At 40.7% G+C, this 14,937-nt stretch overlaps 1 protein-coding gene across 1 annotated transcript; it reads right to left on the reverse strand.

The window, feature by feature from the left end:
• Positions 1 to 210: 210 nt before the first annotated feature.
• LOC133337056 (protein disabled) lies at positions 211 to 14,263 on the reverse strand. Its single transcript, XM_061545324.1, has 10 exons — positions 14,112 to 14,263; positions 11,853 to 12,526; positions 11,628 to 11,792; positions 11,015 to 11,564; positions 3,630 to 8,016; positions 3,472 to 3,563; positions 2,537 to 3,412; positions 2,153 to 2,300; positions 893 to 2,089; positions 211 to 820 (listed from the first exon to the last, which is right to left on the reverse strand). The coding sequence occupies exons 1-10, from the start codon at positions 14,257 to 14,259 to the stop codon at positions 211 to 213; spliced, it is 8,847 nt and encodes a 2,948-aa protein (XP_061401308.1). The 5' UTR covers positions 14,260 to 14,263.
• Positions 14,264 to 14,937: the final 674 nt, after the last annotated feature.

A 14,937-nucleotide genomic window follows, 5' to 3' on the forward strand; every position in this document is an offset into this window, starting at 1 on the left:
AGTATATTGCATATGAACAGTTCAAAAAAGGAGAATGTATTTTGAATTGTTGTTGCTGTTGAATAACTTTTTTGACAAGAATGCTCGCTGCATTAACGCATTGCCATTCACACCAATAATTTTAAATATGATTAAAATTTTAGTTCAATTCTGTTTAAAATATAAATGCACCGAACAATACTGAATTCACCTCATCTATCCATCCCCCATCTATAGAATATCATATTTAAAACGATATGTTATTAAATTCTTTAACATAAAATTGAATGCAAATAATTTACGACGACATCGTTTTTGAGTATTGCGTAGAATACTATTTGTATTTGTTATACCTGGCACACGAGCATCTCCATCTGCATCATCACCTTTGTCTTCAATACCATTGTAATGCTGTGATTTCTGCTGCGCACAATAACGGACCCTATCCACGGGTTTTGTTTGTGTTGTATGGCACTGGGTGAACACAGACGTTGATGTTGAACCTCGATTCGATTGATATTTATTATGATTGTATGTATAGTTCGACCATGACGATGAAGAAGAAGAATCACATGAACGCCGATGTTGATGCTGGGTATGTTTTTTATAATTATTGGTATTGTATTGTTGGGGCAACTTGTAGGGGTCCTTTAATGTTTGCTGTTCGTCATAATATTGTTTGAGATTTGTAATGTAGTAATAGTCGTTGGATGTGACCACATCTATTTCAGCATAATGGCCACCGCCATCATCATCTTCGTCGTCGTCGTCCTCATCATTGTCGTCATCATCAATATCAACACCAGCTACCTCATCGTTGTGATTATTAACATAATTATTGCTGTATTGTGGATAAGACGACAAGGACGAATTGCCATAGGTGGTGGTATTGTCGTAGCGTTCACCAAATCACATATTTTCATCAAATTTGGCAAAATTTGTATTGTTATCATCCCAGTTAGTGGGTTGTGCTCCAGCTGCAAAACCATTGCCATTTCCCTTTAGCTTGTCCGGTTTATCCTCATTACCGGCACCGGCAGTTACCTGTATTGGAGGACTATTAAAAAAATCATCATCTTCAAAGGGATCCTCAACTTTCTTGGCGAATATATTTATAGATTCTGATTTCTTAATTAGATCTTGTTGACGTTGTTGTAACTTATTATTGCGTATTTGTTGCTTTGCCGATCGTGTCAAGGATTCCTGCCACTGATCATCAGCTTCAAAGGCATCAAAACTGGTCTTGGAAAAGTCATCTTCGAAGGCATCATCGAATTGTGATACTTTGACATTATCATCGAAACGTAGTTTTGGGGTACTCGCCTGTGTTGTGGAGGGGGCGGTGGTCGCTTGTGGTGAGATACCACGATTCTCCAAATCATATTGCTGTAGGCTACCCGCTGCTGCCGAATGCTGTTGATAATGTTTTTCCCGTTCTAGGCCAGCAGAGAAATCATTGGAAAAACGGAATGATGATTTCGAGGCTGGTGTATTGGCAGCACTGACATTTGCCGCTGGCGTGGAGTTGCAACTGGATGCGGTACCCGCAGGAGCAGGTGGCGGTGAAGTTTGATTAAAATCAGACTCAAAGCCAACATCAAAACTAAATTTAGTTGATGTATTCGGGGTGGCTGTTGGCAAGGCGCTGCTAGTATTTGATCGTGGAGTTGGTGTCTGTTCATACTCGCCGTCATCGTCGTAACCATAATCCTGGGGATGACTATGCTTAGCATCTGTTGGAGGTAGTGGTTTCCTATGGACATATGGTCCGGGGGCATTTTTACGATATGCCATGGACGACATTTGTGTTGCCGACGGAGGTAGATCTTTGCGTCTACGTACATGGGCGTCCATCATTCGATTATGCATTTCGTGTCGTCTCATTTCGAGGCGAGCAAATTTATCTTCATCTGCAGGTGAAATGTCATCATCGCCAATGGCACGATCTTCTTCCTCCTCCTCTTCTTCTTCGTCAACATAATCCTCGGCATCATCATCTAGATCGCCAATGTAATCGTAATTACTAGAACGCATTGGGGGTCCATCACGATATCGGCCGCCGGGCATTGTTGCCATATCTTTGGCACGTGATCCACGTTTCTTTCGATATCTAGAAAAAATTAGTTCATTTTCAGTTGTTAAATTTACTATATAATGAAAAGAATGTTCTTACCTTCGATCTTTATCGTCTTCAGAACCTGAAGGGGTCTGTCCCTTAACGGCTGATCTCCGGCTTTCGGCCAAGCGTCTTTCAGAATCTGCGGCACTGGAGGGACGTTTCCATGACGATGCAGTAACTTTTTGTCCTGGCATAGGTGGTTCTGTGGGAAATAAAAAATTAGCGCAAATAGTGGGATGGGATGATTGGGATGATAGCCGAAGGAAGCGGTTATACAACTAGTTATATAGTTATATTTAGTTATACAACTATTCCTAAAATGCAATATCGACTTCACATGAAAATTTGTCTCATTGTCCCAATCTTTTCTGTTGGGTTCATTAATAACCACTAGCAATTTCATCCAAAATATTTGTGGTCAAATTAAACTAATCTTACCTTCACCATCCCATGGGCTGGAACCACTACTTTTGCGTATACGCGATTGTGATCCCAATGGACCAACTGCTGCTGCACCTGGCATTGCACCTCCAACCTGTGTAGATAATTGACTAGGTCTTTGTAGACTTCTGGTATCACAACGTGCTCTCTGATCCCGATAATGATATTCTTTCTCCGAATCCTGTTCATAGTCGATATCACCCGATACCCGCAGAGACTTTAGCGATTTTCTTAGAGAACGACTCTTTTCGGCTGTCATATAGTGACGTTCTCGATGATAATCATCACGACTATCACAGCTGCCGTATGGGTCAGATGGCATACCACCACTGTCATAACTACGACGACGACGTCGCTGTGGCGCATTGGAGCCATCATACGATTCCAGACTTTCACGATCAAATGACTTACGATCACGTTCGTACATATAGTCTGAACTACGTTGTCGATGGCCACCCACCATCATTTGTGGCGAACAGAAGCCGGCCTTCATTTCCTCATACATGGCGGCCAGATGCGGAGGTATTTTTCCAGTGGCAGCTAACATCTCATCAAAATCGTCCAGACTATAAATGCGTTCGGGATTCGGGTTTCGTGAATTAGGATCACCGCGGTAATATTTATTGCTACGTTTGTCGTATCCAATCCCTGTTCCACCACTTACTCCCCCAGATCTTCGATCATAACTGGATGTGGAGGAAAGTGGAGGGCCCACACCGCGCTTATCGTAAATTGGTGGCCCATATGTGGTTCGTTCGTAAGCTGAACGATCAAATGAACGACCTCTAACTTGTTCAATGTCTTGGGAAGACCAAGTGTGATGGGGTGCATGACTTGGGGCGCCGGCATGATGATGATACCATCCAGGAGAATCTAAAATAAAATAATTATTCTTCTCTGCAAAACTTAGATGAATCTATAACCTTTCTTACCCATATCGAAATTATCTCTACTTCTTGATATATTCCGTTTATTTTTACAAGGATCCCGGCCACGGCTGTTGGCTGAAAACTCTTGTTCATAACTGTAAATAAAAATATTGATTGAAGTCTCCAACGTAAAGTTATTAACCAATTTCCCCAAAACTTACTCATAATCCTCATCGCAGGAATTCATACGTCTCGCATGCCGCCTATAGTAGCCAAGACGTTCTGCCGTTAGATTACCATGTCCAGCCTGTCCAGCCATACGTTTACCCTGAGCATAGCCATCCATTATATGGCCACCACTACCCATCATACCACCAACACCGCCTTGATCTTCATCCCAACTAAGATCTCGGGACGATGACGAGGTGTTCTGGCGTTCTTTTTTGTGAAAGCGTCTTTGGCCGGTACTACTTCCGCCAACGTTCGAGTGATGACCCAATGAAAGGCTGCTGCCACCCATTGAGTGTTTATGCCAACCATCATCTCGAGGATCTGAGGAGCATGGAGACTCAAGGGCACTGTCGTTTTGTGAACAATTCGATGTGGATCCAGGTGGTGGTGGTAGATTGAGAAAATTATTAGATTTTGAGAGTGCCTTGGCGGAGGGTCTGGCCCGTTTGTCTGAAGATGGCGCTGCTGTCGGCTGATGTTGTGGTGTATCGAAAGTGGCCCAGGACTCGTTGGATGCCTTTGAGGACATCGCCGCTTCGCTTTCTATTTGTTTGGTAGCAACATCAATAATTTGCGACAGCACATTCATTGGCTTCGTCAGGGGGGATAGTTGTTGAGGTGACTTATTACTCATGGGTGATTTGGACTGACTGGTTTGTCCAATAGGTATGGGTGAAGATTCATTTCTTATTGTACTGCCATTATTTGCAAATTGTTGCTGTTGTTGGGCCTGCAAAAGATTACTACACACAGCCGGAGAATTACGTTCCCGCGAATCTAGAGAGAGATTGGAAATTGCTCTTTGCATCAGATCATCAATTTCCAAATCATCCTTTGAACCGGACATAGCCGAAGATGAAACAACACTGCCCGTTGACAGGAAATTGTTCTCTGTGGTGGTGGTGGTTAGACTCTGGGTTATACTTATTTTCGGAGTATCTTCGAACTTTTCAGGTTTCTCTTCGATCTGTTCGAGTTGCTGATTTGAACTGGCCAATTGTTCGTAGTTGGCAATGGGCAGGTTATCTTTATCGACTTCCTTTTCATTGCTATCGGCACTGCTTACACCACCCTGGTCATCTTTATCGTCTTTGGTGGCACGGCCGTCTTCCTCCTCGTCTTCTTCATCGTCCACAGTTAGGGCCGAGGATGAGGGTTCAACGAGGAAGCCACGGCTGTCTACCAAACCCAATCTTTGTTGTTGAGTTGTTGGATCCAAATTGACGCTTTGGTCCATTAGTTGCTTCAGATCCTGATCTTCCTCATCATCATTAAATCCAGAGAAGCCTTGGAATGGCGACTTGGAGTCGGAACGTCCTGTGTCCGAAGCCGTTTCTAAGGAAAGGCTTGGTGCTTGTGTCGATGGTGCCTGAGGTTGGGAATTGTCGAAGAGATTTTCCACCAGTATTAAATCTCTCAAAGCTGCATATCGGTCGGTAGCTTGGGCCAGAACTTCTGAAATTTTTGTATCAATCTTCGCTGCCTGTTGAGCGGATGCTGTCACCTCTGGCATATCACCACTCAAAAGATCCTGAGATCCAGTGGGCATATCCAAATCTGTAGTGGTTAGCGAGAAATTCGACTCAAATTGCGGTTCTTGATCTTCATGTACGGGAATGTCTGTATTCTCCACAATATCACCAATCAGATCTGCCTCTTCTTGTTTTTGTTGGAGCTCCTGATCGATTATTTCACGGAAGACGGCATATCGATCTGCAGGCGGCACGCCAGAACCTGACTGTGTCGTGCTACCAACAGGCGGTTCAACATTAACTTTATCGAATTGGGCGAAGTTTGCCTGAAACGATGTTGAGCTAACAGCAGTTGAGGGATTTTGGAAATCCTCACCGAAGGTGTCATCGAACTTGGCCACGAATGTGCCCTCCTGATCGAAGTTCACTTTGAATATACTCTGATTTTCTTGAACTTCTGGCATTGGCTCCGGTTTGGATTGTTCCAGGAACTCTGCCAAATAGGATGTCAGTTCCACCAGAGTCATGGTGGACAGTTTACTTGTGGGCACATTCAATTTAGCCGAGAGTTCATCAATGCCCAGGGTCAATAGTTGGCTGAGAGTAATATCGGGCACCAAGGCTGGCTCGGCTGCATTCTTCGATTGCTGTTGTTGCTGCTGCAACTGCTGCTGCAAAATCTCCTGTTTATTCTCATAGATATCGTGCGATTGTCGCGAACTGGGCTGATTGAAGGACTGCTGCCGATGAGTTCTGGATCTGGACGAAATTTGTGTAGGTGGAGGCAACAATGGTGGCACATCTGGGTTATTTGAAATGCCAGCAGTACTGTATGAGGATGATGATGTCGACGGCAATGGCGCCAAATAATCATCTTCTGTGTGACCAGGCTTTCTGGGTCGTCCCGGGCCGGGATAGGAACCATCAGTACGCCCAACCCGACGCGAAGGCAATGGTATCGGTGGCACATCCACAGCTCCGCTCACTGGAGAAGTACGAGATTTTAAGGCTGAAGTGACACTTTCGTACCGGCTGGAAGTGGCACCCATAGCTGCAGACGCCCCAGCTCTTGGCCGAATTATTATATCATTGAATTGTTTCTTGGGCGGTAAGGGTGGTGGCTCTGAGTATGGGGCCGAATCGGGTCGTGGCGGTGGCTCTGGTGCCATTTCAGTTTCACTCAAAGAATCCGATTCTTGCAGGCGTCGCATGTTTATAGAATTGGAGTCTCTTTTGGGGAAACGCGATGATTGGCCAAATAAATGGGGCATCTTCTTATTGGAAATACTTGAGATGACATCAACTGTTTGTTGCTTCAACATGGAACCAGGAACAGAACCGGCCAAAGGTGGCATTGATGAACCCATCATCGACGACGATGGCACAGGTCGCGAACGTACCGTGCTTTGAGTTTGTGCGGCTTCACCGCCGCCAACACCACTGCTCTCTGGAGGCAAGCTGACTTGCAGGTGACCAGACAAAAGATCATGAGAACCCTGCATGTCGCCATCCCTGGAAGGCGATGCCGAATTAAGGGCATTTCTTTTGGCTTTGTCTTCTTCACGTTCACCTCCGCCAGCGCCGCCAAATTCAAATTCAAAGGGCTCCAATTTAGAGAAAATGTCACCCACCTCTTCGAAAGGATCACTTTTCTTGCGTGTTGGTGAAAAGGGATCGGTGTCGCGTGGCAGCATAACATAATCTGCCGATGTGGCAGCTCCAGTCGACGTTGACGCTGCTACAGCTGCAATGGGTTCTAAATTGGGAGGAGGATGATACCGAGAAAAACGTAAATTATTAGTTTGTGACTTATGATGATGGGCCGAGGAGCCGTAAGAAGTTGAAGCTGTTGTTGTTGTTGACGACTTAGTAGCTCCACTAGGCTGCAACTTCAAAGACGTTGACATGGCTAAGTGGTCAACGCCTTTGGCGCTGTTGCCGCCGCCGCCACTAGTCACCATAGCGGTATTGCGACTGCCACTACTGCCGCTGCCAATGGCAGCTGTCGACTCGTTTAGGAAATTAGGATTAGTAGGGCCGACCGGTTGGCGGTCCGTTCGGTTAGTTAAGTGGTTAGTAGTAAAGCTATTTGTTATTATTGTTGTGGGGCAAGTGCAGATTAAAGCAGTGTTATTACTACGATTAGTTACAGACAGATTATTTATGGACAACAGATTTACGGTAGCAGTAGTGCTCAGTTTGCTGTTGGTGCTGGTGGTGGACGAGGACGTGGTCGTGGTTAGTGAAGCATAACTATTGACAACAGTAACTGGAGCATTAGCATTAGCATAGCATGTACCTGAGGACATGAGGGATGTGGCGGCTGTTATTGAGGAGGCAGATGCCAATGTTGTGGCCGATGTTGCTGACGCTGATGCGGCTGTTGTTAGTAAAGAGTTAATGTTAGAAGACGTTAGTATCATTGAAGAATGTGGTTGAGTGTGTCGCGAAGTCATATCGAAATCCTGCAGATTCAATATTTCATTGCTAACTGTAACTGATGTTGATGATTGTTGCAATAAGAAATTGTTATTGCCGTTGTTGGTGTTGTTGTTGTGGTTATATTTCATTTGAGTATCAGTCAAGGAATAAAGTTCTGTCGCAGATGAAGTAGCTGGACATGCAGATGATGATGTTAGAAGACTGGCAGTTGTTGCGGCTGTTGGAACTGCCACTGAGGCTACTGCATTGAGTGCTACCGCTGCTGTTGTTGTCGACGTAGACGTGGACGTTACGGCTGTCAACAGCGAAGATGGCGAAGTGGACGACGATGTTACGGAAGAGTTAGCTGTGAGATCTTTCAAAACTTTTTTTGGTGGATTTTTAAGCTCTTGGAAAAAATATTTCTTATCAACATATGGTCGTATGCGACCAGTACCTAATGGATCCAAATCGGTAAATGCATCTGATATTTTTTTTTTGCGGTAATGACATATCGGTTATTTTGGTTTGGTTAGTGAGAGAGTGTTTGGTTTTTTAATAAATATTTTTTTTTTTTTTTGGTTTTGATAAATTGAAAAAGGACAAAACAATTATCAATTAAACTTTTTCATTGTTCAACCAGAGGCAAAAGGGTGAAATTTTGAAAATAAATTAAATGCAATACTGGTCTTTTTGATAATTTTTTGAGGTAATTGTGAACTGACAAAAATTGAACATAAATAGATTTTTTATAGAAGTCTAAGAAACAAGGAAGGCCTTAAAATGTATACATGCTTAAATTAGAACGTACATATATAACCTTTAAATGGATAGCATTGAGGCAATGTAGTTAGCAAAAGACTTCAAACCAAAAATTAAATTTTTATTATATCGGCATAAAACTTGAATAATAAATAATGTTGCAGGACAAAACACTTCCAGTTATGGAAAAGAGCTTGAAACAATTTATATGCAGCCTTTTTATGCAAAATTTTCTCAAAAAAGAGACCAACGATACCGACAGCATCTGGTATTATATCCCGAAAGGTATCTTCTTACCACATTTGGTCCGAGCCGGAATAGAAACAAACCCCGGAGAAATCCCCATATTTTTTGTCAGAATTCCGTTGACTTCCACACGAAGAATATTAAAATACACTCTACTAATTATATAGCCCACCTAAGTTCCCATCGATATAATTTTAATTCGACTTTGCAAGCCAGTAAGCTGGCAAAATGGCAGTTGAATAACATTCAGACCTTTCAAACAGCTGTCTTGAGAATTGCAAAAGCGTGTATTTTCATTAAGCCAAATGACCACCTTCATAAGGTGACGGAGATCAAAAACGTCCATCGGCATTTCGGATACACCGCTAGCAAAGCATTATTGACCCAAATACGTCAGGATATATAGATTTTTGATCTAGGGAGAAATATGTCAATATATTCTAGATAAGAAGGCCTACAAGATAGATTTGAACAGCATTGATATATATGCAGTCGGCCAGACAGTAGAACAATAAAGTATGAATTCTATACTCGAAGATCATTCCCCATCCATAGCAATAGAAGAAGGCCAATATCCAAGAGTAACACAAATGATTATAGCACAGCTAAGCTCAATTCATATTGAGGACGAATTGAAGCCATGATACCTTACATATGCCCAGGAAATTAGGATCCAACTACCCACATGTCTACCGACTTGCCGATATTAAATTTGGTAATGGGGAATCCAAACCGGGACTTATAAAAAATGAACCGTAATAAAATCATATGTTGCCACAAAAAATTTTCTTAAATTACTTTTATACAGTTTTGCTGAAGTAGCAGATATAGTTTCGAGAAACCTACATATATTCTTTAAACCAATATTAGTGATGACGCATATGTCAAATTATTCCTCTCTAGTCTCATCCTTACCTATCATAGTAGATCTTCCCGACTAAATCTTTTTTTACTAAATTTCCTATATATAATTAAAAAAAAATTCATATAAGCATTGTACAATAATTCAGTTCACAATTACCACAATTAGACCAGTATTATTTTGTATAGTGTCTCAATTATATCTAATATATTCGTACATAATATGTATATACACGTACATAAAGGATTTGGAATAGAGTGAAACATTGTGCATGTGCTAAGAAATTTTGATTGATGGTATATGACAACAATGCATATGTAACGGAATGACTGATATAGATAGACAATAACAACAACAAAAAATGGGGAACGGATATACTGAATGTGTCGTTGAGGATTGTAGTTATATAGCTAATAAATATACACATTTAAAAATCTGCGCTTTATCGACGAATACAATTCAAGGAATATAGACATCAAGACAGCTGTACACATTACAATAGTGTATAAATAATTTGCATTCGAATTCGGAGTCTCATTTTTGGTGAAACTTCACTCAGGACTTCAGGTTCTATCCATCTCCTGCAACATCAAGTGACCTACAACGCAACATCGTGCTTTGATAGAGTCTATTGTGGTACAATAAAAGTCCAGGTTTCTTAATCAGATCTACATCCCATAGATGTGTAACTAAAAAGGACTAAGATGACACAAAGTCTACGAAAAAAGAATCTTCGATTGCAGCAGAACTTGGGAATTATATCAGTCAAAATGTCTGTTATTGGCTGTTCAAATTTCATCATTAAATGGGCTCCCCTCATCCCGTATAACAACCGTCCCGATTCTTGTGAGGTTAAGGGATACTATTTGGTGGACCAAGCCGTTTACACACAGTAAGGAACTTTTATAGAGGATTGACGAACTTAAAGGGTTCCTTCTAAGTCGTTTACGAATTCATGCCTTTAAAGTTTTCGAGGGGGGAAACTAAACAGATACTTAAGTGACTAGATAGGATTTAGGTAGTTGATGCGACAGCAGGATTTAAAAGATACCCAATTTGTATGTTATTACCCAGGAAGAGGAAAATTGCCAACAGAGTGTATCACCTGCCTATGCACAACACCAACCAAAAGGAACTCAAATACTACTTTCTAAAAACATTATTTTTTGGATTAAGTAAGACCCTTTATATTGCTCTCAGGAGTACATAATTATGTTATTTTGCAAAAACAAAATATAAATGGTATCCCAAATAACCCGCCAACACTACTGAAGTTAATTTACATATCTAAGAAGTGGAGAGCATACAGAAAGGTTTATTTCCCATTGCTTTCTCTTCCAAATTTAACACCACAATCCCCCGAATGACTGGTGTAATTTAATGTTCGTTTTTTTTATCATGATATCGTGCTTCAAAATTAAAATAAAATATTTTATAACATAAAACTGGGTGTCAAAAAAAAACATAAATGTGGCAGCGCTGTTAATATATATATTCATGAAATCGTTAGAATGATGTCAACAAACTGAAATAAATGGTGGTGGGGTGGTCATGTACACGTGCAGGTTATGTAGGAAACTAATCGCAACTTCGGTAATGCAAACAAACTCACCGGATTTAATTTCGACTTTTGATGTATCTGCTGTTACAGCTGCCGTTTGGAATATATCCGTAAGACTAGAACTATTTACTATGGAATTCGTTTCGGCATTTGTTGCCGCAGTACTGGTAATATTTGTTATATCATTTATATTCGGCATTGCTGATGATGTCGAACATGAAACAGTCTCGTAGATATGACTGGGAGGTGTTGCACTTGATTCTCGTGGTGCCAAGGGAGCACGTGATGTCAGCGGTACGGAGCTTGTGAGTGTTGAGGCCAGCGGTGGCATACCCATTAGTCCGGGCATCATGGTTTTGGATGTATCGAAAACATCATTATGTGCATCCAATTCACGCAGCCAACTATCATCATCGTCCAGCGGTTGCAGTGATGGTGCAATGGCACATGTGCCCGTTGACGATACCGGTGATTGGCGATTGGTCTGTGTGGCGGAAGGTGAAAGCAACGACGATGTAGCAACATTGGTGGTATTCGATAAATCAATACTTTTTGCCGAGGTTTTGCTACGCGAACGTCCAGGTTCGGGTGGTGGTAAGGCCTGTAATGGTAATACCATTAGTTAATACATTTTAAATGAAACTTTGCTCCTGTCATTTTTTACCGGAAAGTTTGAAAATGAATCACCAAATGGATCATCATTTCCAATTGAATTCTTGGATGTTGTACCATCATTGGGTGTTATGCGTTCCATTTGATTAATACCTCTTTGTAGAGAAGAGAGTTCTTGTTCCAAGTCGACCAAATCTGCCACAGATTCTGGAGATATCTGTAAAAAATAAATTTTTAATTTAATAAGAAATAATTTTATTCATTTGGTTATAGTCACCTCTTTTGAAGCTCCTTTAGAATCCATATTGACACCCAGTCGATTATTGGATGGTGTATTATTTGAACTACTGGCCATATTATTCAGCATACTTAAAGTGGCCGCCGAATTGCTTGAACCACCAACACCCAAACCACCGGACAAATCATTTTGTCCACCCGTGGTGCCAGCACTCTTCAGAGACGACAACGATGACAGCTGATGTTGATCATGATGATGCATAGATTTCGATTGTATCTGCTGTCGGGCCAATTCAATTTCCTTCTTCTTTAATTCGAACACCACTTGAAAGAGATCGCGCATGGCCAACACCACCTGTGAAGCAGCCTTATCCGTTTTGATGCCAAAAAATCGATGACCACTATCCGGTGAACCGAATATATAACCAAATGCCCGAGAATCGGTCATATCTTGGGCAATAAATGAGATCTTGTGCACCGGATGATGATACAAAGAGTCACCGGTTTTCTCATCACGCAAACGTAAACCATCGATGGTTACATGGATGGTGATGCGTTGTTTGTGCTCTCCCGCCGCTCTTATGGCCATTTTCAAATCTTGTAGGGCCTCTTGGCACATGCGATCGCCACGTGCCTCACCCACCTCCAAAATGCCAATAAGTTTGGCTTTGAATTGTACGCCATCGCCAAAGAAACGCCCCGGATCATTACGATCTAAAAATGAAATAAAAATTTTGAAATGAATTAATGAGTTTGGAAATAATTTTAGAATCGACATTTAAATGGCTTTTCAATACAATAACAATTAAAATCCTTAATCACTTAATTGGACAAATTTGAGTGTCTTCCGACGATGACAAAGCAAGACAAATGTAATAGTGTATTTCTAAACACCCAAAACAAAATTTTCAGATTTCAAACATCATTTTTACAGTTGTTTCATTCCAGATGCAAATGTTTGATAAAAAATATTTGAATATTGTAATCAAAATTTTAACATAATTGCCTGTAATTTAGTGTTCAATGCCAAGAAACCTTCGTGGAAAAAATACGATTATAGGTTAATTTTACTACAATGTAAAAGTCATAAACAATCTAAAATAAAAAGATAGGTTATCTTTGGGATAAAGTTGAGCATATTCCGAACTCACACAAATTTTTCCGATAAAATATCGTTTAAAAATATACAGAAAAATTCCCCATAAAATTTTTGTATGTCGCTGAATAACCGAGAACACCACAAATTTATCGATTGAATTTCTATAGCGACCTCACTCGATTACCTTTACATTATGAGTTATTGGGATTGGAATATAATGATCCTAGATCAGGTTAGAGGATGTGTGGCTGTCAGGGTCCCGCAAATCTATTAATTGTAGTCTACTTTACTATAGACATCACCAGCTTTAAGTCACTAATACATAGCTTTCCAAGCCTAACGTAGTTGGTCTCTTGGTATATTTTAAGAGACAAGTCATTAACAAGTGATGCATTAACAACGTCCAAATAGCGCCAGAGATCGTGCATATTTCCACCACGAATATTGTACCTTAGTCAGCTTATTCATTCACAGTGATATTGCGGCACACAAATTCGTTAAAAATTCTAGATTGCCCGAGAACCAGGATTTCTTATAGACAGTAGACAGTCATATTGATATATGAAATTCAAACCAATTTCCATTTAAATCCTGTATACTACTGTCAGGTCTACACTGTAACCGATCCCTTGATCGACAAAGTGGAAATTGTAAACCCTAATTTAATCAATTACAAAGTTGTCAAGTCTCTTATCTATATTGATCGATATTGTGCTCATCGGTGTTCTTTTATAGACATTGTACCGAATATTGGAACGAAGCCTTGCTGACTTCACTATACGAGCTAATCAATAATATATATTATTGATAACATTTAAAACGACTTTGTCAATGAATTACCAACAAAACACAGAACACGGAATAGTCCCCTTATCCCATACAAATAAGAAAAAGGTGTTTGAAAAACACAACTAATTACAACACATTTGTGGAATTTCTCTTTTTTCAGTAACATGATAATTAAGTTAGAGGGACACTATATATATATATAACACAAATATGCAAAAAGAATTTAATTTTACAAATATTATTATCAATGCCGATAATTGAATCTTCTCTATGATGTGCTCCTCCATTACGCATCTACTACATTCCAGTCAATACAATTACTATTCATCATGTGTAGGCAATAAGGCATTTAATTAATAATAGGAAGGAATAATAACAATAATAATAAAAACCGCAACAACAACAACATACACTTCATATAATTGTCCCCAGAGATAGCTGCCGTTGATGTTCCATTGTGGGTGCTGGCATCATGTTTGGAATGACTGCTACTGAAGCTACTGGCAATGGAGAGTGTTGAGGAGGCTGCGGATAGTTTGGATACCAATGATTTTACCATAGTGTACAATCACCAACAATATTCTTAAAGATCTCAAAGTGATGGCTCCTCCACTCCTTTGTGGGAAACAAGGCGCCTGACAATACAATTTTCCACGGGTGTATTTACCACATTCAGTTGGGCTTTCTGTGTTTGGCTCTCTGTCTCTCTAATGATGCAATGAAATTCCGTGTGTACAATATTGCGGCAATTGAATTAAATAAACATAGCAACGATCGAATGAGACTAAAGGCTAGACATAGAACGGCATACCCAACCCGACAGAACTACAATAACACACAGTGGATTGGCACCTCTCTCTTTCCCGTACGTTTTAACTTAGACTGCTCCAGTTATTGTTTTGTCGAAATGTCACAGTCTCATGCATCTAGATAATAAAAGGTGCCAGAGGCATTCAACAGATATCATCCTCGTCCCTTACTCTCTGGGGGGGGTGGTTGGGTAAATCTGCAACAAAGACCTTTGGCACACCTGATGATGATGATGATGAGCGGGCGGCTAGGTTGGTTTGTGGGTGGTGTTGTTGGTGGTGGTGGTGGTGGCGGTGCTAATTGTGATGATGCTGATAATACTCTTTAGATTAGTTACATTTGAAGATAAAACGTATCTATGGCGTTGATACATACAACTAGGTAGGGCAGCTATTTACTTTTTTATTTAAATGCCGTGTTTACAATT

This window comes from Musca vetustissima, unplaced genomic scaffold (assembly GCF_032173495.1).
Source record: "Musca vetustissima isolate MV318-11 ecotype Yass unplaced genomic scaffold, APGP_CSIRO_Mvet_v1 utg22101, whole genome shotgun sequence".
Taxonomy (NCBI): domain Eukaryota; kingdom Metazoa; phylum Arthropoda; class Insecta; order Diptera; family Muscidae; genus Musca; species Musca vetustissima.

Excerpts from the sequence above, each read along its gene's own strand:
- LOC133337056 (XM_061545324.1), bottom strand. The coding sequence starts at position 14,259 with ATGGTAAAATCATTGGTATCCAAACTATCCGCAGCCTCCTCAACACTC. Across the intron at positions 8,017-11,014 it reads AAAAGTCGAAATTAAATCCG|ATGCATTTACCGATTTGGAT; the intron begins GTGAGTTTGTTT and ends AAAAAATATCAG. Across the intron at positions 3,564-3,629 it reads TCCTGCGATGAGGATTATGA|TTATGAACAAGAGTTTTCAG; the intron begins GTAAGTTTTGGG and ends TTTTATTTACAG.